This window comes from Thunnus thynnus, chromosome 11 (assembly GCF_963924715.1).
Source record: "Thunnus thynnus chromosome 11, fThuThy2.1, whole genome shotgun sequence".
Lineage (NCBI taxonomy): Eukaryota > Metazoa > Chordata > Actinopteri > Scombriformes > Scombridae > Thunnus > Thunnus thynnus.
Window position 1 is genome coordinate 27,810,106 of NC_089527.1, and position 24,006 is coordinate 27,834,111.

The 24,006-nt window shown below is 38.7% G+C and overlaps 1 protein-coding gene across 1 annotated transcript in view; it reads right to left on the minus strand.

Moving 5' to 3' along the window:
* The window catches only part of LOC137193083 (aryl hydrocarbon receptor-like), a 39,449-nt gene extending 22,905 nt beyond the window's left edge, over positions 1-16,544 (minus strand). The window contains exons 1-2 of the mRNA XM_067604272.1: positions 15,191-16,544; positions 10,491-10,678 (exon numbers count right to left, since the gene is read on the minus strand). Coding sequence (XP_067460373.1) covers positions 10,491-10,678; positions 15,191-15,231 — 229 coding nt within the window. The 5' untranslated portion in view covers positions 15,232-16,544. The remainder of the gene's footprint in view (positions 1-10,490; positions 10,679-15,190) is intronic.
* Positions 16,545-24,006: the final 7,462 nt, after the last annotated feature.

Below are 24,006 nucleotides of genomic sequence, written 5' to 3' on the forward strand. Positions count from 1 at the left end.
CTGAATGAACTTTTGCAATGCTATTATGCTATTTGCTTGGCAGTGCAGTTTGAGGTGCATTTCACCCTTTGTGGTTGCTTTGTAAATTACAGGGTTTCTTTTTCTCTCATTTGCACAGGTTTAGTGACCACAAAAGCTGCGCAATCCTCTTGTGAATTCCCTCACTCTTTGTCTCCACTGTGATAAATAAAAGAATAAGTAGAAGCAGGTTCTCTAACATCAGTTTTAAAATATTTTACTTCTTCAGGGATACACTAACATCTACATTTCAGCCAAATATCTTTATTAATTTTTTATTCTTTTTACTCTCTTTGTACTCATCCAACATTGATGTGTTTTTGGACAACAATAACGGAGGTCTATGGCACATGTATCATATATCATATTTCAGGTTTTAGATAAACACACAGTGTTTGTAAGTAGATCTATTCATTGCTGGTTTGGCTCTGCACATGATTTTTGTTGACAATAAGAAAACTACAGAAAATCTCCAGCTTTATCCTTTAAACTTGAACATCATTCAAGCTGCAAATTTTTTCTGTTCAAAACATATTTGGCATCAGTTTTGGGAGACAGAGTTACAGAACCGCATGGACCCGCCAAACCAAATGAAGTCCAGTTGTCGACACGTTCAGAAGAATCTTTTTGTCCTGGACCTGTGACCCAGAGGCCAGCTTGGCTCGGGTCCCGGCCTTCATCATGCAGCCTCCAGCATAAAGCTTAGTGACACCGCTCCATGCAGAGCCAGACCTGGGCCTTGTATGCCCGGGGTTTATCTCACAGAGGGCTTTACTCTGCTGGAAGCTGAGACCCGAAAAAACATTTCACATGCTGCAAATATTTATAAAATATTTAACCACTTTCAATTTGTCCCATCATGCTATTTACACCAGGATTAGAGGGGATGTTCTGTGCTTGTGCCGCTTCAATTTCCTGCCCAATCCCTACATGTCATCCTGGCATCCTCCCAGGGCCATCGTTACAAGCCGCTGTGTAGCCTCGATGACACAAAAAAACTCACACGTGACTCTGCCAAAAGAGACTTAGCACAGTGTTTCCAACCAATCACAGGAAAGATTTGGGATTGCTGTTAAAAGTAAGCTTCACCTTACTAGCTCATTCAGTAGTGATATATATAACCTTAGCTATAGTAGTGTTAGTAGTTTCTATGGAATCTGTTTAACTTAAATACAACGTATGAATTAAAAAATAATACATTATTCATGACTCTTTGCTTTTCACTCAATGAGCTGTGCATACAGACGTCAGAATGAACTTGTTTGTTTACACTGCATATTGCACATCTCTGCTGTCAGGTCACATGAGATAATAATAGCACAAGTCTGAATCATGGAGCAGTGCTATATTTGGACAGCATTAACCCAGCATATTAAGCCTGGTGGTGGGGGTGGGGTGGGGGTTCCTATAATGCTGACGATTACAGGACACACCCCACCCACATGGCCTGTGCTGGTGACGCAGTGAGGTGGAAGCACCGCAGTTTATTTTGGGATGCATGCCAGGACTGATTGAGACTACAGGCAGCGTGGACGAAAGCAAAATAAAGACTAAGAAGCTAAGAAGTCAGTCAGTGAATTCTTCACATCAAAGTATACAAGTTGTGACTCTTAACCTGCCTTATGAGTTAACCTGATCATTTATCTTCCTGTCCGTCCAGAAGTCTGTTTGACTCCTCGACATCCACACAAGTTTCCATCATTCAATGTTCAGTGTCGCCGCGACACTGCTGCATAGCGTAATCATTAGTAAACTATTTTCAGTGATAGTGATCTTATCCTCCACATTATGTCTTTCAAGTTGACATCAATATAAAGGTTATTCTCCTGTTTTTGGTTTTGTTTCTCAAACTACAACGCGACTCGAGCCAAAAGTGCACCTGCAGAAAGTAGACAGCTGGATCAGGTGTTGAAGTCCATCTCCTTTCTTTCAGTTAGCATGATTTCCTTTCTGAGATCAGGATAGAGGTTTATTTGACTTTCTGGAAATATATTAACATATGGACAGCATACTCCACTGATAAGTGGGGTACTATTGTTCGTGTAGCAAGGCCATGGACGAGTTAGTCATTACAACTGTTACTTTCTTTACTAAAGCAACACAACAAACTCTTCCTACACCTGATTGGATGAACACACTACTAGAGTACAGTAAAGGACTTCAGGCAGAGTCATCTAATCACTGTGCTGCATTTTACACAATTGATCACAACATTCACAGAACTCTGAGCAATGAGCAACTGGTTGGTCTTTTAGACACCTATGAAGTGGAACTTGTAAAGTCTTTCAAGACCTAACAAACAAATAATTATAAGAGACTCCAGGATGATCGTACTGCAGGGCAAGCTATTGTACATTCATCCTCTTAGCGTCTCACCGCCACCAGGAACTCTCTCACACACTCCGTACAGTAGCTCAGCTGTTAATCTCCACGGTAACATTAGCAGCTAATCAGGAAGTGCAGTTTAGGATGTTGATACTGTAGCTGCAAAGACAGCAGTCAGGATCCATATTAGCAGTGACAACTAAGGTGTGTGTGCATGTGTGAATCAATCAAAGCAGAAACGCATTCTATTTCTTACAAGTACAACTAGGATTCAATTGATTTATAGCTAGGTTCTTTTCAGCGCATTTGAGAACACACACACACAGGTGCTACCTTTGCTTTTTCAGTAACGCTATCTGTGATTGGTGTGTTTTGATTTTAGCACAGAATATATGAAACTTTAGAAGTTTATTTTATACTTCTGGACATTTTTGGCACCGCTATTGACAGAACAACACATGTTCAAGCATTACAGCACAAATAACTATCTGGCACTAATCTGTTAATTTCTGTTTGGCATGTATTTGATACATTTGTGTATACTGTTCTTAAATTGCACATAGTCACAATTAGAATCTTATCATTTATCTATCTATAGTTTTTGTGTGATTTCTGGGTTTGTGGTGATACTGTTTTCACATTAAAAACAACACTAAAAAAACATGACAGCATTAAAAACAACACATAGATACCTGAACACAGACATACAACATTACATAATCTGAAAGGATCCTAATCAGCATTAAGCATGTTACAGTTGTACATGCGAGACAAAACCAAAACTGTAAAATTCAACCTTTGAAGGTTAACACGCTACATTTCACCTCTGCACACACAGTGATTACATCCCAGTGTTTTCAGCCTGTCTACTGGGCAGGACGGAGAGTCGGACAGTGAATGTGTGTGTCAGCATGTACACATGCTCATACTCACAGTACAATGCATGCATACAGTATGTGTGTGAGTGTGTATGTGTGTTAATTATTCTACCAGAGTGTGAATGACAGTGAGTAAATATAGAATGTTTCAACTCCTTCAACCCCCAAACACTGCAGTAAATGAACACGCGATGCACACATACCACCCCCACATCCACTAACATACACATGGATGCACGCAACACACATACACACACACACACACACACACCCATACACACGTATACAGACTGAACATGAACACGCGGTCACTAATGCAGGGGGAAAGCACGCACCCTGTGCTGCTTTCGTGTCTCCCGAGGTTTCTCGATCACATGGTTGCATATTTGCTTATGAGAGGCGATCCAGAGAGGTGGGAGGAGGAGGAGGAGGAGGTGAGGAGTGATGGGATTTGGGCAGGGTACGGGCGGGGAGGGGTCACTGCTGATTACCAGGTTTTCCCTTTGGTGGCCTGCATTCCTCGCAGTGCTGTATCGTGATCAGCGCAGCTGGGGGATGGGGTTAAGCCCTGTAGGGGAAGGACGGAGGGAAGGACGGGCAGAGAGTCGAGGGGAGGGAGGGAGGTAGGATGGGTCGTCATGAAGGGATGACCCACTGCTGATCATGCAGCCCGGATCGCTCTCCCTTTCATGTGTGTCCAGATAGATGACCTACAGGAAGGAGGGGGAGGGGAGGCGCTATTTCAAAAAACAAATCATCGCCCTTATTCAGAGCAGCGACAGGCATCATGACATGTCACAAGACCTTCACAACAGCCACACAGCTTACATAACCAATCCCAGAGCAGCAGCAGCAGCAGCAGCAGCAGCAGCGGCGGCGGCGGCGGCGGGAGGCTATACAGTAGATACTCCAGAAATGTAACTGTGTGTGTGTGTGTGATTGCAGCGATGTATGGACATTAATTTCATTAAAACAGTTATTTGGCCTCATTTTCTTTAAAAACACCAGGCATGTAGCAATGTGTTATGCTCTGAATGAATCTGAATTGATTAACATGAATTCAGCGGTGTTATCTGTGCTTGCCAACACACTTCTTAGAAAACAGTCGAGTGATGTTTTGAAGGGAGAGAAGAAGTGCAAGCTGCTACATGTGTGTCATTTCCATTTAATTAGCCTACAGTTGCTGTAACTTCATGTGCACAACAATACATCCTACCGGGAGGAGAATAGTGTTTTACATAATTCATTTTCTATATCCATGGCTTGATCCAGAGGGAGTTGCATAATGTGTGTGCAGTGCTGGTCCATGTTTGCCGTCTCTCTATTAATGGAAGACATTGTACGCTGGTGCTTTTATAACAGATATAATGATCTACCTCATGGAAACATGTTAAAGATTCATTTCTTCTCTAGTGTTCTTATTTTTTTGTTCATTGTGAAGTTCAAAAGCGATCAAGTGTACTACTGTCAACATGGTTGAACAAGGCATTTTTTATAATAAAAAATCCGGGACACAATCAGGCGAGAAAAATATAATAGTTGGGTTAAGAACTGGATTATAAAATTACAATTTGCATTTTTTTTATGACTTAGAGGGAAACATATTCATTAGTCCTGTTTGATTCTCATGTTCTCTTTACTTTCACATAGTGGAAGCATTTCCTGAGGTGTCCTCACTACAAATAGACCCTGTTTAATGTGAACTGTGCTGAAGGCTGTTCTCTGTCAGCAGTCAACACTACAACTTTGTGATGAATGCTCACATTAAATGTGAGTGGAAATCAGTTCAAAGGTTCATTCATATTTCAAATAAGCCTAAGAGTCTACAGCCATGCTAGCAGGCACTGAGCGAAACGTTAACATTAGCATGCTAGCATGGTCACTATCTACCATGCTGATGTTTAACAGATTTAATGTTTACTATGATCACTTTAGTGTGTTAGCATTCTAACATTTGGTAATTAGCATTAAACACAAAATACAGATGAGGCTGATGGGAATTTTACTGTTTTTTTCAGGTATTTTAATTATTATTTTAACCAGATGATGGCACTGGATGGAAAGTCAGGGGATCACCAAAGTTATTAAAATTCATCCTGAAGGGACTGTAAATGTCTGTGACTGTAATAACTGTAAAGGTTTATGGTAATCCATCCCATAGTCGAGATATTTCAATCTGGACCAAAAGAGTGGACAGACAGACTGATGTCTTACACATGTTCAAACAATACACTGATTTTATTTGTGGTGGAAGAAGTATTCAGATCCTAAATCCTACATTCAAAATAGTACAAAGTAGAAAAGCAGTATAAGTAATTAAGTCATTATGAAGCACAATGACCCCTGTCACAGTAAGATTGTTATATCATCGGATTATTTTTAATGAAGCATTTAAATGTTGAAACTAAGTGGAGATCAGTTGGAAAACTTTATGTACTGTTGGACGATTTAATCTGTAATAATGAATTTTGTCAAGATGTATGTAAAATCTTAATCTGTAACTAGTAAGAATAACTGTTAAATGTGGAATAAATTATTTCCCTTTTAGATGTAGTGGAGCAGAAGTGTACAGTAGCAGATAATGGAAATAGTCAACCAAAGCACCTCAAATATGTATTTAAGTACAGTACTTCAGTAAGTGTATATACTGTAGTTACATTCCACCTCTGAACCTCTTTTGTGACCCAGTGTTATTTCCAGCAGTCCCACATTGGACTGCAGTGTTAAACACACAGCCAAATACAAACCACAGTTAAGTGATTCCCTCTGCAGTCCACAGGGATTATTTCTCCTAATCTCCATCTATATTTACAATAGAGCGCATTCAAAGGCCTACACTTCACTTTAACAACAGACATCCTGCTATGATAAAATCACAGGATTAATCACCATTTCATCTGCTGCCCTCTATAAGTTTAAACGGTGATCTATGAACTATAACTACAGTGTTAGCTGCAGCTCTCAGCACAGTAATGACCATCTGACATGCATCTGAGAGAGTAATGGTTATGCAACAGTAGTCACGTGATGGCAGGTCTGATTCTAGCTGCCTGCCTCTAACACTGCGGGAACCTTTCCAGAAAAACAAGAGAAGAACCAGAGGGAATCAGGGGTCGATGGAGGGGGCCGGGAAGAAGAAAAAGGGCAATCAAGTCTTTTGGCTGTGGGCTATGGTGACTCTTCCAAGAAACCCAAGAGAGCCCTTATTGGCTTAGTTGTGTCATCCTGGATCTTGTCAGGTCTTTCACCACCGTGAAGACACACAAGAGTGAAAAAGAAAATGCTTTTCAACAGTTTCCCCACAGAACCAATCCTAAGCATGGAGAATGATTATTGCTGTCATACATTTTATGAAGATATATTGACTGCTGTGTGAGATTTATTGAATATATCACAGTTTCTCATTTTTACTGTCACTTTCAACTTGGAAAGCGAAACCACATTAAACAAGATTTGATTGTTCATTGTAGCCACATGTGATGGTTGGATGGAAAGTCTGAAATACAAGAAATTATTTAGTGGAGATAAAATGAAAAATGCCTTTTTAACCCTTTTAGATCATCCCCAGTCATATTGTGGGTGTATTTAACACTATATGCCATATAGTTTTTTTGGTGATAAACCTCCAAGTACAAACAGAGAACACTGGCAAGAATGTGAACTATGACACTTACTTTGCAGCTGCTTGTCTATGTACACATGTTGCTAAAACTCACTTAACTTAAACATTCCCAGCAATGGAGCCACAAATGTAAGTCTGTTCTAAAGGAGGCAAAGTATTGGTCAAAATGGATTTGAGCCAACTAGAGTTTGACACCCTGACTGACTGGAAAACTTACCCCACACATGGATAAAAATAGAGAGAGCAGACTAGTACTAATAAGCGTATCACTGATTCTCCACACCAGATTATCTGTGACAGTACTGACACTGCTGGAAACACTGCATGTGGCTTCTCACTGCAGAACTGTTACAAAAGTCTAAAAAAACATCAACTATGTGGCGTAAAGCATTCAGCCCACAGTGTGAATCCTGCAGAATACATTGGCATCACAAAGCTGTTGACCCTTGTGCATGACACATTTAATAAAAACACATGAACAGTCTGACATCCGTCGTCTTATAATTTGGGACCTCAGCACCTCCAGGGACCCAAAATGACATGCTGCAGCTTTCGTTGCTGGAGCGAAGCAAATTTCTATATTTCACTCATTTACTGCCACAGTGCTGCTGTCACACATGGAGCATGAGTGATCCAAAAGGCAGACAACAGCTGTGAAGATGGCTCTTATAGCTGAGAGCTGCCTCACACCCAGAGTGGGGTGATCCCTGGTGTTATCGGTTTTAAAGAGTTAACGCCCCTCTCCTTAGACTGGCTGAGAGGGACAAGCCCATTGTAGCTCCTGACAATAACAAAGATGGCAGCTGGGCTGGATAATACTGTCAGCCAGATTAACTGGGCTCTGCTGAGGCTTTGTTCAACTCCTACAACATAATCAATTACGTACACGAATGTGTGACTCTGTGAAACAATAAACCTTACAGAAATGATTAAAAAAAAAAAAAAACAGCTGCTGATGATCTTCAGAGAGAAAAAACATACTTCTGCACTGCACATTACAATTCAAATGAATTTTAATACTTTATGATGGTGCGCCTCTCTTAGCATTAACAGCTCTTCTAAACGTCCAAACAGAGAGAGTGTTGAAGCAATGGCAACGTTCCCAGAGTGCACTGGAGCTAAGTCATCGCTCCACAGACCACCCACTTTCGGATGCCTCTGACAAGCAGGATTTGTACTGTTTACATACAACAAATTATGGCTGACCACAGAGGCAGCCTGGAGCGATGGGCCCTCGGGGTCCACAGAGCTTTCTCTTGGTGGAGCTGCTTCCTTAATGTAAGAGCCCTGAGCTCGTTAATTACTTAAAGACTGTCCAGGAAGTAGGCTAATGCAGTTAGACAAGAGGACTTGTCTATACAGTACACTTTGACCTATTGGTACTGAAATCCACAATCAAAAATACACTCTGACAGGTCAAGTAGCCAGTGAATATTTCCAGATGTTGCTGAATGGGAATAATAAGCACAACTCCTACTGATGGCTCGAAGACTAAATAAAGAAATGAATCAGAAGCTTCAATGTGGACTTCATTTTGTGTCCTCGGGGCATCAGAAGCTTCTGAATACACGCACAAACACACACACACAAAAAAAAATAAGAAATGCATTTCTACATCTGCCGTAAGCACACTCATATCACTGGTGCTGTATCCTGTCCGTCTCACCCCAAACAGCCATTTCAAAAGCCGCTCGCTGCCTTAAACAAACATTGCTCTGCCTCCATTTCATAAATTCTTTAAACTCCGGGGTTTCTCTAAATTATTCATGCTTCAAGAGCATCTGACGGCCGCATTGCAGCATTCTCTTTTAAAGATCATTGCCTAAAATATCAATGTCTTCACTCCGCATAGTAGAGAAGACTGTACACATTCATCCACTGGCATGCAACTCTTCCTGATGCTTCGGCGTACAGTTTTAATGGACACCAAGCAGAGCTCCATCTCCTAATCCTCAAATAACTGATGTCTCACACACACACACGGACATGGCTCTCAATGAAATATTGAAGGATGAAATCATCTGAATAAGGCGGTGGCTGGTTGCTCTAGGTGGTCTCCACATCTCTGGCTGCTGAGATGAGCCGTGAGATGTCAGGAAACACATCCAGCACAAATACAGAGTGAGTGACTGTGTTGTGACATTCTCATAATGGTTACAGGGATCAGAGTGATAAGAACATTTAGAAAGTGCTGCTTCCTGTTCTTCTCTGCTAAAGAGCTGCTCAAAAGAACAATCTGGCATTTTGGTAGATTTTTATTTGCCAACTTACCCCAATTGAAGATTGAATCACTTGAATTTCACATTTGTGCATTCAGTAGCAAGACTGGTCCCAGGCTAGCCTAGCTTAGCACAAAGAATGGAGGGAACTGATAGCCTAGGTTAATCAAAAGAGATAAAATACACCTTTGAACAAATCTAAAGCTGTCATATTTAAACATTGTCTAGTAAGCTAGCCACCAAACCATCAAAACTGAGTTAAATTTAGAGTCAGAATCAAACCTAGAAACCCCACAAAAAAGAGCCCTGAAGTTAAGCTAGTTTAACTGAATGCAATCTCGTTTCTTTCATGAGTATTTCTGAAAAAAAAAAAAACCCAACACGTTCCCGAGGGTTATAATCCATATTCTAAGATAAACAAGCATCTACAACACTTAGAATTTAAGGCCTTTCATGATTTTAACAAAGTTCAACTTATTAACATTCAACAGCAGTTTGTCATCTTTCCACCTTTTTAGTTGTAATCCTTTGTCAACCAGTGTTTAAATTGCAATAGGGCTTGGGATTGTGGGAAATGGTGTTCATGCAAAAAATCTGAATTAACAACAATATTACATTGTATTGTACCATTCCTATCTAGATGCATGAAGCCTCACAAATGGCATACTGTTTAGCAAGGTCATGGTGTAGTGCTAGATTTATAGTAATTTCAATTTGGACGTGTGCATGCTCATACACAAGCACAGAGGTTCCTGTTGCACTGTGGCCGCAAAAATATGCGTTAATCAACCACCAGAACCTGACCTGAGAACGCCACCTTTTTTTTTTACCAATCGTGTTTACTAAACACCAGTAGGCTCAGTGAGCTGTGGCTGGGGAGCAACGCACTGCACTTTTGTTGTGAAATGTAAGCTTATTACCACCTTTGGAGTACCAACAGAAAAAAGGTATGTTCTGCTGTTGCTTTGGAGCTTGTTTTCAGCTCCTTTGTTATGTAAATGATGTTTCAGCTGTGTGTGTTTGGGAATGGGGGACTTGTCAATGCAGGGGTGTCGCGAAATATGTAGTGGTTGAAAGAGGCGGCTAGCTGTTTCATTAGCTGGAGAGCTAATATCTGCAGGGTGTTTCAACTCAGATAGCATCATTTTTGCTCTGGTATATGCCGGTCGTTTGTTGGTGTTAGTGGGAGAGAGGCAAGGCACTTGGGAGCATGCAAAAATGTCACATCACAGAATTTTGGCAAAAACTCCAGCCCAGGTCCTTCACATATAAGTCCACAGGCTCATATACCCAGCCCACAAAGTCGGGGAGGGTCTTATTTTTTAAGCTCCGTTACAACCCGTTCACTCATTGGCAATAAAAAAACAATTAATAAATGTAAATTGCTTCATAATTCTTACATATGGAAGCTTTAACTAGTAAATTTACCAGAGAAGAAGTTCTTGGCTCGCAGGTAGCTGACGCTCAGGCGCAGGATGGAGAGCTTGTCCAGAGTGGCGGTGACCTCTTCAGGAAAAGGTAGGAGGCTGGCCAACCTCTCCAGCTCCCCGTTCAGCCTGTCTCGATGCCGTTTGGACGGGTTGGACTTTGCCCCTTCAGCTGGCGGTTGCTTCACCCTGAAGGACATTGTAAACAAAGAAGCTGGTCACATCCAAATCATCAGCAGACATTCAAAACCACCAGGGATCCCCAAAAAACCCAAAATATGATCTCTCCTTGGGTTTCTCTGTTCATTCTGTTGTAAATTTTGTTTTATCAAGGAGTTCCTAGGACTACAGCAAATACATTTTTGAGCCTGCTTTACCGTACTTTGGGATAATCATAAATTTGGGGGGCAATATACACATTTTGAGGGGATTATAGGGTGCTATAACAAAATAAGGGAGGGTATTTTGAAGTTTGAGCCCTTTTTTACATATTTTTGATAAGTATAATACTATAGTGGTATTTTGATAAGTACCACTATAACTTGTAGTATGTATTGCATATATTTTTTATGTGGGGGATGGTTGGTATCCTTTTGAACAGCCACCCCACGCCAGCTTTAGGCATGTTGACCTTAAAATTTATCGGCCAATCTCTTGTGAATTTAGGGCAATTTTTAAACACAGTTTGAACTCTATACAGACCCAGTGATGTCATGACACAAACATTCCCAAAGATACCAAATAGGTCAGGCTGAAATTTGAAGAAATGTGTATAAAATTACGTAGGTGGAATTTGATTTTGCTCACAATCAGCAGTCATGTAGTTTCAGTAGATCCTGTACTGTTAAGCTGTGTTGAAAAATAAATATTCCAAAACATGATTTTAGTCTTGGCTCCTAAAGAGGCTCATAGACGCTAGCTCACATTTTCCAAAATACATTACTGTTTTCTTATCAGCTGATATTCAGCTTTCACGAATGAATAAGCATCACCAATTATTTTTTTGCTGACAAACCCTGATTCTGGCAGGTGTTGATGTTTGTGTTGATGTATGAGGTTCATGTTTTTGAGTACATAAAAAGAGGCTCTTCTTACAGGACACAATCATGTTTTATAAAATATTACAATATGTAGGCCTATTAACTGAGTAGTTTTTAGTGATGTAATAGTTCATTAATGAATAAATACTACATATTTTGGGTCACTTTATGAAATCATTGCAGTGATGACTGCCTCAGAGGAAACATATAGCTAGGTATATCTTCCATGGTCTTTAAGACTTGGATATAAATCATTTCAAATGATAAAAACCATTACAAAAATCATATCTTCCAAATAGCAATGATGAAATAAGCTTTCATTGATATTTTATAACAATAAATAAAAGAGAAATAACTAGCCTGAGCCTCAATTTGAAGTAAACTAGGGTAAGCCTGAAATGTTAACATGTTTACAGTGTCAACATCTTTATTTGGAGGTCAGTTTTGCCAAATTGACCCAATATATTTTTCCCTGATGTTGCACATGATGCTTCATGTGTCTCAGAATGCAACATTAATAATAAAGACAAGCCACTTATGGGATGATTATAAGATTATAAAAGTACAGTAATGATCCAGTAATGATGACTTCTTGTTGTAAACCCTGAACTTAACTCTGTTCAGATGAGAATTTCGATGGACTTTCTGCAGTGGGTGCGTGATAAACAAAATAGTCTCTTTAACAAAACAATGACTTATGAGACGCATGTGTTATTTGAACCACATATGAAGACTATGAATAGAAAGCTAGAAAGAAAACAGTTGACATATTTGTGGGTGTAATTTACGTCATGGAACAAAATGTGTTTCAGCTTAAATGGACCACAGACTTTATGAAGTCTGAATTAAAAACCTTGTGGTATTGTGCATTAGAGATGTTGAAAGAAACACAGGAACAAGCATATTTATGAGTTCATTTGATGACGGCTGGTAGGTGATGTACAGTATCTTGAGTGTGTTGAGGCACTAGAGCTTTTCCAAATGATCTCAATCATGTCTCACAGTGTGAACTCTGCTCTGTCCTGTGTTTGACTGGCCAAGTCTGCACGTCACTACACTTATATAGGCTAATGGTCGGAGAGCTGACGTCCTTGACATGATTACTGTCTGTTACAGGGCATGAGGAAGAGAAGATTGTAGAGATTGAGGCATTTTTTAGAATTACTCCCCAAGGGGTCACATGATCTTTAAATAGTTAGGAAAAAAGAAGAAAGTTTTTTTTTTCCTTTTTTTTTTTTTTAACATTTTAACATTTACTTATGAAATACTGGATAGTTTCACCTCTGTAAAAAAAAAATATTTAAATGACTTTTGTTGAACAGTTATACTCATATACAACCTGTGATGATGTGAAGGTTGACATTACTTCGGTCTATACACTCATATACTGTGTTATGCAACTCTCATTTTCATGACAACACCCAGATGTTGCCATAGTGTGATTGTGCTTCACCTATTTCTCAGTTATTTTTTCTTTAATGCAATATATTAAAGGCCGTATTACTATTCTGACCACATTAAGAACTTGTATGTTTACATATATAATTAAAAGTTTAATTCATAAATGAAAAATAGGTGTTTTGAGTGTTTCTTAATTGTAAATATTGGCAAGTTTTACTTGTGTAAGAAAACATCAGAAAACATGAATAACTTGGATTTAGTTGTGTAGTTTTAGTCGCTGTATTAAAACACCTGTTCATCAGTGTGGGAGTGATAGCAGCTCCTTTTCATTCACATTTGGATCACAGATTGTGCTTTTATAAAGGTTGAGCGACTAGCTGTGTATCACAAGTTAAACCTGTGGAGTGAAGAATATATTTTCATACAAACAGAGAACATCAACAATATTGTAGCAATACGAGTTGACAGAATACAGTTAAGCTACAAAAACTGTTTCTAGTTCACACACGCTGACGCTGTCACGTCTGATCACTGCACATGAATATGGATGGATGGAGATCTGTTTATAATGCACATCGGTGATGGAAGCAGCACTGTGCTTGACCTGCAGTGCTGCTCTTTCTTGCATGTGTGTGTGTGTGTGTGTGCATGTATACTGCTGCAACTATTGTCAGTATCAGTAATATTAATATTTTATTTTTTTGATTAATCATTCATCTTTTAAGATGGCATAAAATTATAATGCCTATTGGAAGTGACCAGAGCACAGAGTGTCGTCAAAGTGCTTCTTTATCTGTAATCCAAAATCAACCGAATATCAAAATTGTGACGGGTCAATCAATGTATCTGTGTGTGTGTGTGTGTGTGTGTGTGTGTGTGTGTGTGTGTGTTTCATATTTCATCATCAAATCAAAAGTGTCTCAGCCACAGTTCTAGACTCAGCACAAGCAGGATTACAGGGATTTTTTATGAGTCCAACATTTACAAATGCTGAATCTACTTTTAAGGAATTAATGTGCTGCAGATCAATTTCTGCCTTAAAGTTCAGCCAGATTAAAGCTTGTTCACATATAACATGTTCATTCATTCAAAAACGACTGTATTAGTAAAGCTAAACGTGACATCATGTATCGACAGATATGTTGGTGTTGCAGTCATTTTGTACAGTGGGTCGATGTGATGATGTTCTCATCATGTGCAGCAGCAGTGAGCTGTCTGTGGACAGTTTGGAGCTTTTCCAAAGTCAGTCACATCTGATCACATTTGATCTCATCAAAGAATAAAGAAGATAAAAGGACTGCTTGGGATTCTTTATCTATTTGGATTGACATTTAAAAAAAAAAAAAAAAAAAAAAACATTGGCAGGGAAATGGCGTCAGTTTGACCCTGCCATGACTATGATGTCACACCAAAACAGTTACTGTATGATGTTCAGATTTTTATAGAAATATAAAATTCCTCATCTTTAATTTGGATCTATATTTCATCACTGTGGAGTTTTACATCAAATGTTTAAGCTGAAAATAAAGTAAAGTAAAGTCGCGTTAAAGCCTGAAAATTGGTTGATTTAATAAAAAAGGGCCAGGGTCAGTTATTAATATATATAGAGAGATTTATATATATATATGAGATATCATAAATAGCCCTTCATGATTCGATTTAACATAACCGATAAAAAAAGAAGCTGACAGAAAAAAAAAACGGTGCCTCTGATCCTCTCAAGGGCGTTTTGACAGAAAATGGCGCAACACTCAGCAGGAGGTGCTCAGTCATTTCTTTTTGAAGGGGTGCAAAATTTTTCTTTGAAAAGTTGAATTGTGTGTTACTTTATCTTATTTCCGACATATTGTTTAAAATATCTCTAAAGATTTTGAAAGAAACGGGAGTAGTTTTGAAGGTTAAAATGGGGCCGCTGTTGCAGGCCTGCAATAATCCGCAGGCATTAAAGCTACACAGCATTTTAAAACGCACAGAACATTTACGCCCACAGGCCCAACGACAGCACACATTTATTCTAAAACCTCAGCAAACTGCCTGTAATTAAATATACATTTTTAGCAAATCACGTGCATTAAATTATTTTGCGTTCCAAAAGAAAACGAAATCTTTGGAATTAAAATCTATTTGTGCTGATTGCTCAGGCTTATCGCGGCTCGTGCATTTTGGAAAACTAACATCACAATTCATACAGTCGATTTTACATTTTAATACGACGCTATTATAAAATATGAGAATTATAACCCAAATAAAATGAACTTACGCTCTCTGGACCGGTTTTCTCCTCTTGCGTCCTGCATACATGACGGCTCCTCTTATATAGAATCCCTCAGAAATCACACACAGCCTTTTTCTCCGCTACATGTAAACCACCGAGAAATATTCTGCTGTAATCCTCCAGATCAAGACTGTACACACATGTTGAAAAAAAAAATCTGAAAAACAAATTAAAAAAATAATACAAAAAACACCGGCAGATACCAAACGAAGTAAGTTAGGTCGAACAGGAGCCTCTTTTTTTATGGGCCGCTCCACTTAGGAATTAAATCAAAAACCTGCAAAAAAACCGCACCGGATCCGATCTGATGAAAAAGGAGAATAACTCGGAAAAATCACCCAACAGTTGTTGTCCCATCAGCCTCACAGAAACATGAACTTGTTCCAACTAAAAAAAGCGATGCTGAGTTTTCATCCTCATGAAGAAAAAAAAAAGGATGAGATGATCAGAGAAGAGGCGCAGTCTGCAGAGAAACCCTCCTCATCATTCCTCCACTTTATAAACACAGAGAAGTACTGGAAGTAAACGCAGTAAAAGCTTCAAGTATTTACATTTTATAATCTACATCAGTGCTGCTCTCCAATTAGCGCCCCGTACGTGAGCTGCAAATGGGGGACAGCGGGTGCGCGCATTCCACTGGCGGGCACGCCCGACACAGATTTCTAACCGGGCGCGCGCTCAAAGAAGCATCTACAGCAAAAGGAAGAGGGCACGCCGGGTGTGTGCGCGGGCACGTGGGAGAATCTCCTGGAAACACAGGCCGAGCGTGTCCACGCCGGCGAGTTCTCGAGCGAGGCCCGCCGTCCAATCAGCGCGCAGATGAGAGATGGAGGTTTATGTTGAGCCTGCAGTGGCCCGTGCTGAATGTGGGTCAGGGGTTAGACTCTTAAATAATGTAACTGAATTCATTTCAACATTCAAAATGACTCTCTGAAGGTCTTCACCTGCGCTGATGGAACAGTTGGATATTTTATCTCAGTGGGAAAAAAGAAGAACCTGCAGCCAGAAACATGTTTTAATAAGCAGCAGAATTATTAAAAAGTATAATTTAGGTGCTTAATGTCGTTAATGTTGTCCAGTTCTGATAAAAACATACAGACTTGATCGAAAGAAAAAGAAAAATACACTTTTTAAAGGAACAGTCCAACATTTTAGTGCATCTTCTTCAGTTTCATTTGGCAGATGTACACATTTAGATGTACTTTGATCACCACTGTATCTGAATTTAAGAACAAATGTTATATTATTTAATCATCTTTCTCTTGAGATTTGTGATTTACATGAAGCTGCACAAAACCATCAAGGCAGACAAACATATTTTATCTTCAGGATAATATTTCTTTATTCTTTCTTTTTTGTCCTTTGGAAAATCCAGTCTTCATTTAATTTAAATGAATAACATTTGATGTTACTGCTACCAAACTCCATGAAAATGTGCTGTTAATAATATCCTGCTTAAACATTCATTGAGTTGAATTGGATTTGCATTACTCCAGACACCTTGAGCTCAGTATTGGTATGGTGACACACCTTCAGGTAAGTGGATACACATCCTAACATGATGTCAGGTGCATACAGGAAAGGCAAAAACAATCTTGAGAAGAAAAAAGACATAATGTTGAAATGTTGTAATTGTTAATAATGTTAATAGATAGTCTTTTTGGGAGCATCGATTCAGTGTGTGGGCATCTTTTCTCTTGGTCACACACCTGCAGGGCTGGAGCCACCATGGAGGAGTGATATTCTATAGGCTGATTAAACATTTCTAATTATACAATTAAACACAGATATTATTTAACTCAAAAGCCATTTAAACTTGACTACTTTTAGGCCATCAAAACCTCAACAAATAAAGGACTATAAGGCTGACTATCTATCTGGGCCAGTTTGGAGAATATAAACATGTTTTAAACTTTTTTTCATTTAACAAAAATATATCAAACTGCTTAATGCATCAGATCAGTGTTTTTTTTTTTTTTTTTAAAAAGTTCAGGATATATTTGATCAAAGAATGACTAAATAAACTAAGAATGTGACCGAGCATTCAGTAAGAACTTCTTATACTCTCTCCATACTTTCTGTTACAGACACATTTTGGTTGATACTTGTATGGCAGAAGACATAAGATTTCGATGGGGGGTGGGGAGGTCAGGGCGGGTGGGGGGATGTCATGATTTCTGAAATCTGAAATCCTGCATGTGCTGCATCGTGTCAGGTTGTGTGGAAACAACAATGCAGTGATGTAACGCAGATGTATTTTGACAGCAGACGAAAGCAGATATGTGTTCAGCTATGGAAATGCATACATTAGGTCACATGACCACATCAGACCCCCTCAGGATGCTGAAGACCCCCCACAACGTATGTAGGAAGAAAATTAGGCCAACATGCTGATAGGTTGTATTGTAGTTGTGGGGGGTTTATTCATGGTTTCAAGGACAAACTGTTGATTAAAAAAGACATATTTGACCCACAAGTGTTAGGACAAGGCACAGCGATCTGCCTTTCTGTCAAAGACCATTCAGAGTAAGCAGTTATCCATGAAATTTGACATGGATATTCATTGTTCCCAGTGGATGAGCATTTTCATTTTGAGTTGAAATTACATTTATTAATACACTGAAATTCTTAATAAAATAATCTCACATTTGATAACATTATTGACAGTGCAATTAGACACCAACTATTTAGCATCAGTGGTTTTAACTAGCTATAACCCAAGTAATTAACATTAATGTTAGCTTGTTGTCCTTTTCCATTATCAGAAGCTAAATTATTGTTTTTGTCAAAATACATTTGCAGCACTGAAATGCATCCAAGAAAACAGGGATGACATATGGAGATTTTTTTTTTTTTTACAAAGAGTCAGGAGCTAAATAGTGTCAGTAAAAACATGTTTGTGAGCTTTCTTTACTTTGCTAACGTTAAATGATAAAACGGTGCCAGCTAGCTAACCAGCTAACGTTACCCCTGAGTTTAAAGCCTTTTCGCTAACATCTTCTTGTTCAGTATTGCTATTAAATGCAATTTAATGTTAGTTGGTGTCATTCAATTATAGTTGTAGTTACTCATAGGGGGTGGTTTGATCATAACCATAGAAGCCAAAACAGATCATTACTGGTAACAACTTGGTTTGATGTGAACATTTACATTTGCATTGTGAAACTGACTGCATGACGCCCCTGCAAGTAATTACAGTATTTTTAAGAGTACTGAAAAATAAGCTGCAGTAGTGCTACTGTCCATAATTATTACTGAATATTTGACAGCAAAATTTTACTGTTGGTGTTGAAGAAGATGTACAGAAGTGTTTTTCTAAATCATTATTAAGTATGCTTATTAAGGTGATACTAATGTAGTGAAATGCATTACTGTAATCAGATGTACAGTAAATAATTACCATTTTTCAGGAAACGCTGATGAGAATTTTGGCTCAGTAGCTTTGACTTATGAGCGTTATCAAGGTCTCAGTTTAAAAAGGTAAGTGAAAGTGCTCATCTCCCACTGTGCATGTAAACAACTGATCTGACACTTCTCCCAGACACTCATCAAAGCAAAAATTTTATTACCACCAAACACAGTTGTGTTTAACCTTCCTTTTGATTTTGAATCAACTCAGTGGTGACCACCAGCCCATTTGTTTAAGCGTATATTTTTGTTGTCTGCCTGTAGAGTACACACCTCTGCAGAAATCTGTAGTTCCCTTGCCCTTCATGCCTCCAGGAGCAGTGGGTTGGAGACAATAAAAGTTTTGTGTTTGTTTAGACACTTGGTGTCCCATGGGACAGACACCACCACAGCTGTAAGTAATATACAGTAAAGTAGGACAATGTGTTATGGTGTAATACAAGAAACCACATAACATTCAATTTGTAAACTTTTAGACTACAGATTTATGTTCACATTAAAAAACAAAGGACACATATCATACATGACTTTTCATACAAAAATCTATACAGTACTACACACTCTGATACAGATATGTAAACACTAGAAACATTCACAGACCTAAAAGTATCAATGCATGTATCAAATACATGACTTACTATAATATGCATAATGTTTAGTCAAGTCATTTTTATATGTATAGTCCAATATCACAAATTTGCCTCAGGAGGCTTTACAATCTGTACAGCAATACAACATTCTCTATCCTTGATTCGAAAAACTCTCAAAAAAAAAAACTTTTAACTATATTGATCTGTATGCATGACATACAAAAAATAACCTAAAAAGACCTACAGTACAGTGTTCTAGTTTCTTTAAGCTTATTGCTCATACAGCACAGCTTAAAAACAAAACAATAATAAAAAAATCTCACAATGAAATAGCATCAGACTTTATTAATTTACAAATTACCGTCAACAGGTGACTGAACAACCAATTAATGATAAACTGGAGAAATTCTGTCCCTGTGACTGTGTTTACATCACACTATAACACAACAACTTCAGTGCCCTGGCAAACTGCATGAAGTACATAATATGATCTCTGGCTGCATTCTTGTTAAGGAGATAAATACACACAGACAGCCACAGTATCATAGATCACAAATATTTAACCATCAGTAATAAAACCAGCAATAAGAGACAAACAGATGGTTTATATGACTTATGTTAGTTGATATTAAAATCCATTCTTCTTTCTTTCATGGAGTGTCATATGATGTCTTACTGTACTCCATCACTGCCAGCTAACTAGTCTTACAAAAACACTGCAGTTGTTATCATTAGCAACACTGTAAATAAGGTAATTCTCCTGGTTCTTTCATTTAAATGTTCACTTTTTATTGTTTGCTGCAAGACCAGAATATAACTGTCTTTACAATACACATAAGAGTTTCTTTTCTTGCGAGTTGTCCATGAGCAGTTTTACATTGAGTGAAACTGACTTTGATACTTAACAATGTATGTTTTCATCAAATGATGCCAATGCCACTTTTCTTCTCTCTGGACTTTGGTAAGTGAAGTTGTAATACCGTGTTTGACCACACAGGCTGGCTGACATTTACTAGCCATTAGAGCTCAGAGGGGCGCTGTTTCACCCATTTGAGGAAACTCAATGAAAAATGGACAAAAGCACGACAGTGACAGTGAAATAAAGGGTGTCAGTCATGTGCCAAAGCAAATTATTACATGTATGTAATAATTTGTATTGTGAGAAGTTGTGGCCTGCTTTGTTTCCTGAGAGAAAGCCCCTGTACATTTTAGGGGTAGCATAAGAGGGTCCCGGCTTGTTGCCAAAGGGGCACTGGAACCAGATCTGCCACAGTGTAGCTGGTGTAATGAGGGATAATGAAGGGCACTACTGCTGTAAAGAAGACCCCTCATTACGCTGGCTTTACTTTTTAACACTGAACCAAACAAATGCTGCCCCAGTGTGAGATTTTAGATAGCATGCCGCCGTTCCGGAATCAGAGGCATGACATGTAACAGCAATGGTGTCTAGTGTGACGTATAACATACGTACAGTGACATTGCTTTCTAAACAATAATAGTGGGTGATTTGCACCAACCAGCGACAATGGCGATTTTAAACCAGACTAAAAGCTGTTGAAATTCTCGCTGTAGAACTTTTAATATGTCACTTTATTAAGTTTTGATATTTTTTCCAGGTGAGAAAGTAACCATTTAGATTCCCAGTATGTGTCAGTTTATCCAAATAACGCCTATTTGGAAATTTGCTCTGACATTTTCAGAGATGTTTCAGAGCCACTGACCTGGTGAGACCAGCCATTCATCTCAGTTGCTAGCAGCCCGACTCCTGAGATGATCGGCCAGTCAATGTCCGTCGTCATCCCAGGGAGAAAATGATCTGATGAACTGATCTGTGCAGCTCTTTGATAATTTACCGCTGGCTCTAATGTCTCCATAGCATTTTGATATATGATATAATTCCTTTTGGAAGATAAATGTTGGTCTCACATATGAAATCTAACAATTGTAACTGCCACATTTGTCATGTGGAGTGGCAGGAACAGATCCAAATGCAGAGACTGAAATGGAGCGTTGAAGAAAACCTTCTTTATTCTCAGAACTGAGCAGGCAAAACAGAAGCTGGCTGAGCGGAGAGGAGCAAACTCGATGGAACAAAACAGAACAATGAAAACTCAACTGAAAACCAGACCTTAAATACAAACTAAACTAATCAGACAACGAGGAACAGGTGACAAGACACAGAGGCAGGCTGGGAGCTGAAAGGCTGGGAAGACACTGGGAGCAGGGCAAGGCTGATGAGACGGATATGGGGCAGGTGTGAACGTGACAGCAGACTGGGGAAGAACACTGAGACAAGGGCAGGGCTAACGAGGACGAATGCAGGGTGGGTCTAAGGAGGAGTACATGAACACACAAGGGAAACACAGAGTAACAGAAAACCAAAACCCAGAAAACACAATACTTTAAATCACAACCCAGCATAAAACTGCCCCAGAATTATATAAACTTAAGCACACAACACTACAAGCTAACTAATAATGCAGTCCTCAGGTAGTTTAGTCAGGTAGTTGTGTTGAATCTGAGCTGCTGCTGTCAGCAAGTATGCTGCTGTTCCAATTGCAGAATGATTGTACTGCAGCCTCCCATCCTTGGAAGTTTTTCCTCCCGAGTCAAACTCGCCATGTCCAAACTTGGCGTATTTGGTTTTGAGAAAGACCCTGTGTCAAATTGGCTTCAATCCTGACGCACTTCCTCTAGAGTTTCATACTCGGTTCAGCAATATACTAGGTTTTGACCTAGTTTAAGATGAGATTGACAAAGTACAAAATATGTATAAAATTGTTCAGAGGATTGCATTTTTGCTATGACAGCAGGAAAAGCAGTTGAAGGGATTCAAGTTTATGCCCTTAAATAGTTATTTATCCATGTGAATTTTGGATGGAGCTGAAGAGCTACGTAGTATCTAAAATATTTCAAATTTAACGCTTGTTGTTTGAATCTGTTCTCAGAACTGAGTAAAACCAAATGAGAGAATACAAACAATTTAAACCTAATAACCTTGAATCATTTGATGTTTTCAGAAGAAACACAGTCCGCGGTACTAAATGAACAGAATAGGCAATCAAAGAAACTGGAAAATCCAATCATACATTCATGTGTATATAATATCACATTTGCACGCAGGCTCTTTGTCTGCAAACACTAAAATGTGCCTTTGCACATTCTAGTGTCTGCAGACTACTGAAAAATGCATGAGGTTTGTGGCTTTGTAAGTGATCATTTAAATTGTGGCTTGGGGCCCAACTCTTTTTGGGACAAGAAAGGCTTGATATTTTACAGCTATCAAGGAAATACAAACTAATAAGTTTGGCAAGTGGGCTTTTGGCAGTAAGAAGATGGTGACCATCATACAACTATATGTAGACTGAGTAAGTACACAAGCCATAAAAACATGTTTTTTTCTTTCTTCTGAACAAAACCACAAGCACTTGCTGTTAAGGGAAATCAGTTTTTGTAGGTTCTCCAAGTGAATAAAAGCAAATTAAGGATTATGAATTATGGCAACCTTATAAAATGTCCTCTCTTTTTTTTAAACTGTTGTATTTATTCTGTTTTGAATACATCAAAATACTTAAAAATAAAACAAAATAAACAAAATAAAATATACAACTAAGCTAACTAACTAACTATAGAAAGAAAAGAAAGAATGTAAACTATTCATGACGTGTAGTTTGCCCACACTTACTTAAAGGAATATTCCTTAAATACACCAAATGAGCGGAGAGCGCGCGAGAGAGAGCAGCGTTGGTCGAGCGAGCCAGAGAATGAATAAAGAGAGGGAGCAAAGCAGTGAATAAGATAAATAAAACGTGTATTTTCAGATTACGTCACGGTGGTTATGTTCTACAAATACACCCACTCCTCCACACAGCCCTGCGGGAGCGAATGCAGAGCTTCATCCCGTCCACTGTTGCCTCTCTGCTCTGCGTGTGTGTAGCTCAGCCCCGCCCTCGGTCAAACAGACACACAGACCTGCAGCTCTTTACACATCCATGACACGGAGACAGAGAGCAGAACCCAGCAGAGGGGAGAGACGGAGACAACGATGTAACCTGGTTGCTACGCTATAAGTCCCGACCTCACGTCCTGCATAGTATACCTTTAAGTCACTGATTTATACTTTTTTAAAATGTTAATCTGGGGACCACTTATGGACTTCTTGAAAAAGCCTGGATGGATTTTTCAGTACAAGAATTTAAAAAAATGTCATATCTGATTTGACATTGTATAGAACAAAAAAAAAAAAAACTAATAAAAATGAGATTTTAAAAAAGTCCTAAAAGATTCAAAGAAATAAATGTGATATGGAATCTATATGATAGATTCTGGATTTTTCAATAATAGGTAAGGAAGATATGTCATTGCAAGAATTTTAATGAAGCAATTGATTTTTTTTTTTTTTTTGGCTGAAAAACCATGTCAGGCACAAATTATTATTCAAAGTAGAACATTTTAATATGCATCTGGAGGGAATCTTTAACCCGAGGTCCAAGCTTTTTCTGGAGGTTTCAACAACATTTCACAATCTACTTTAGCGGATGGTGTTTGCTCAGTTGCCATGGAGATATGTCAGTTGACACTGTGAATAAATGTAAGGAAGACAATGAGATGCAGTTGAAAGCTCTGGAAAAAATAACGAGTGATTATTTATTTATTTATTTTTGTCAAACTACTGTTTCCATGGTCAAGAAAGAGTTTTGTTTGTGAACACTGCTTAGACATATAGACATATATTTACAATGAGCAGTTGCAGAACACAAAAAAAGCATTTTGTTCATCTTTAAACTCTTTAGAAAAATGTTG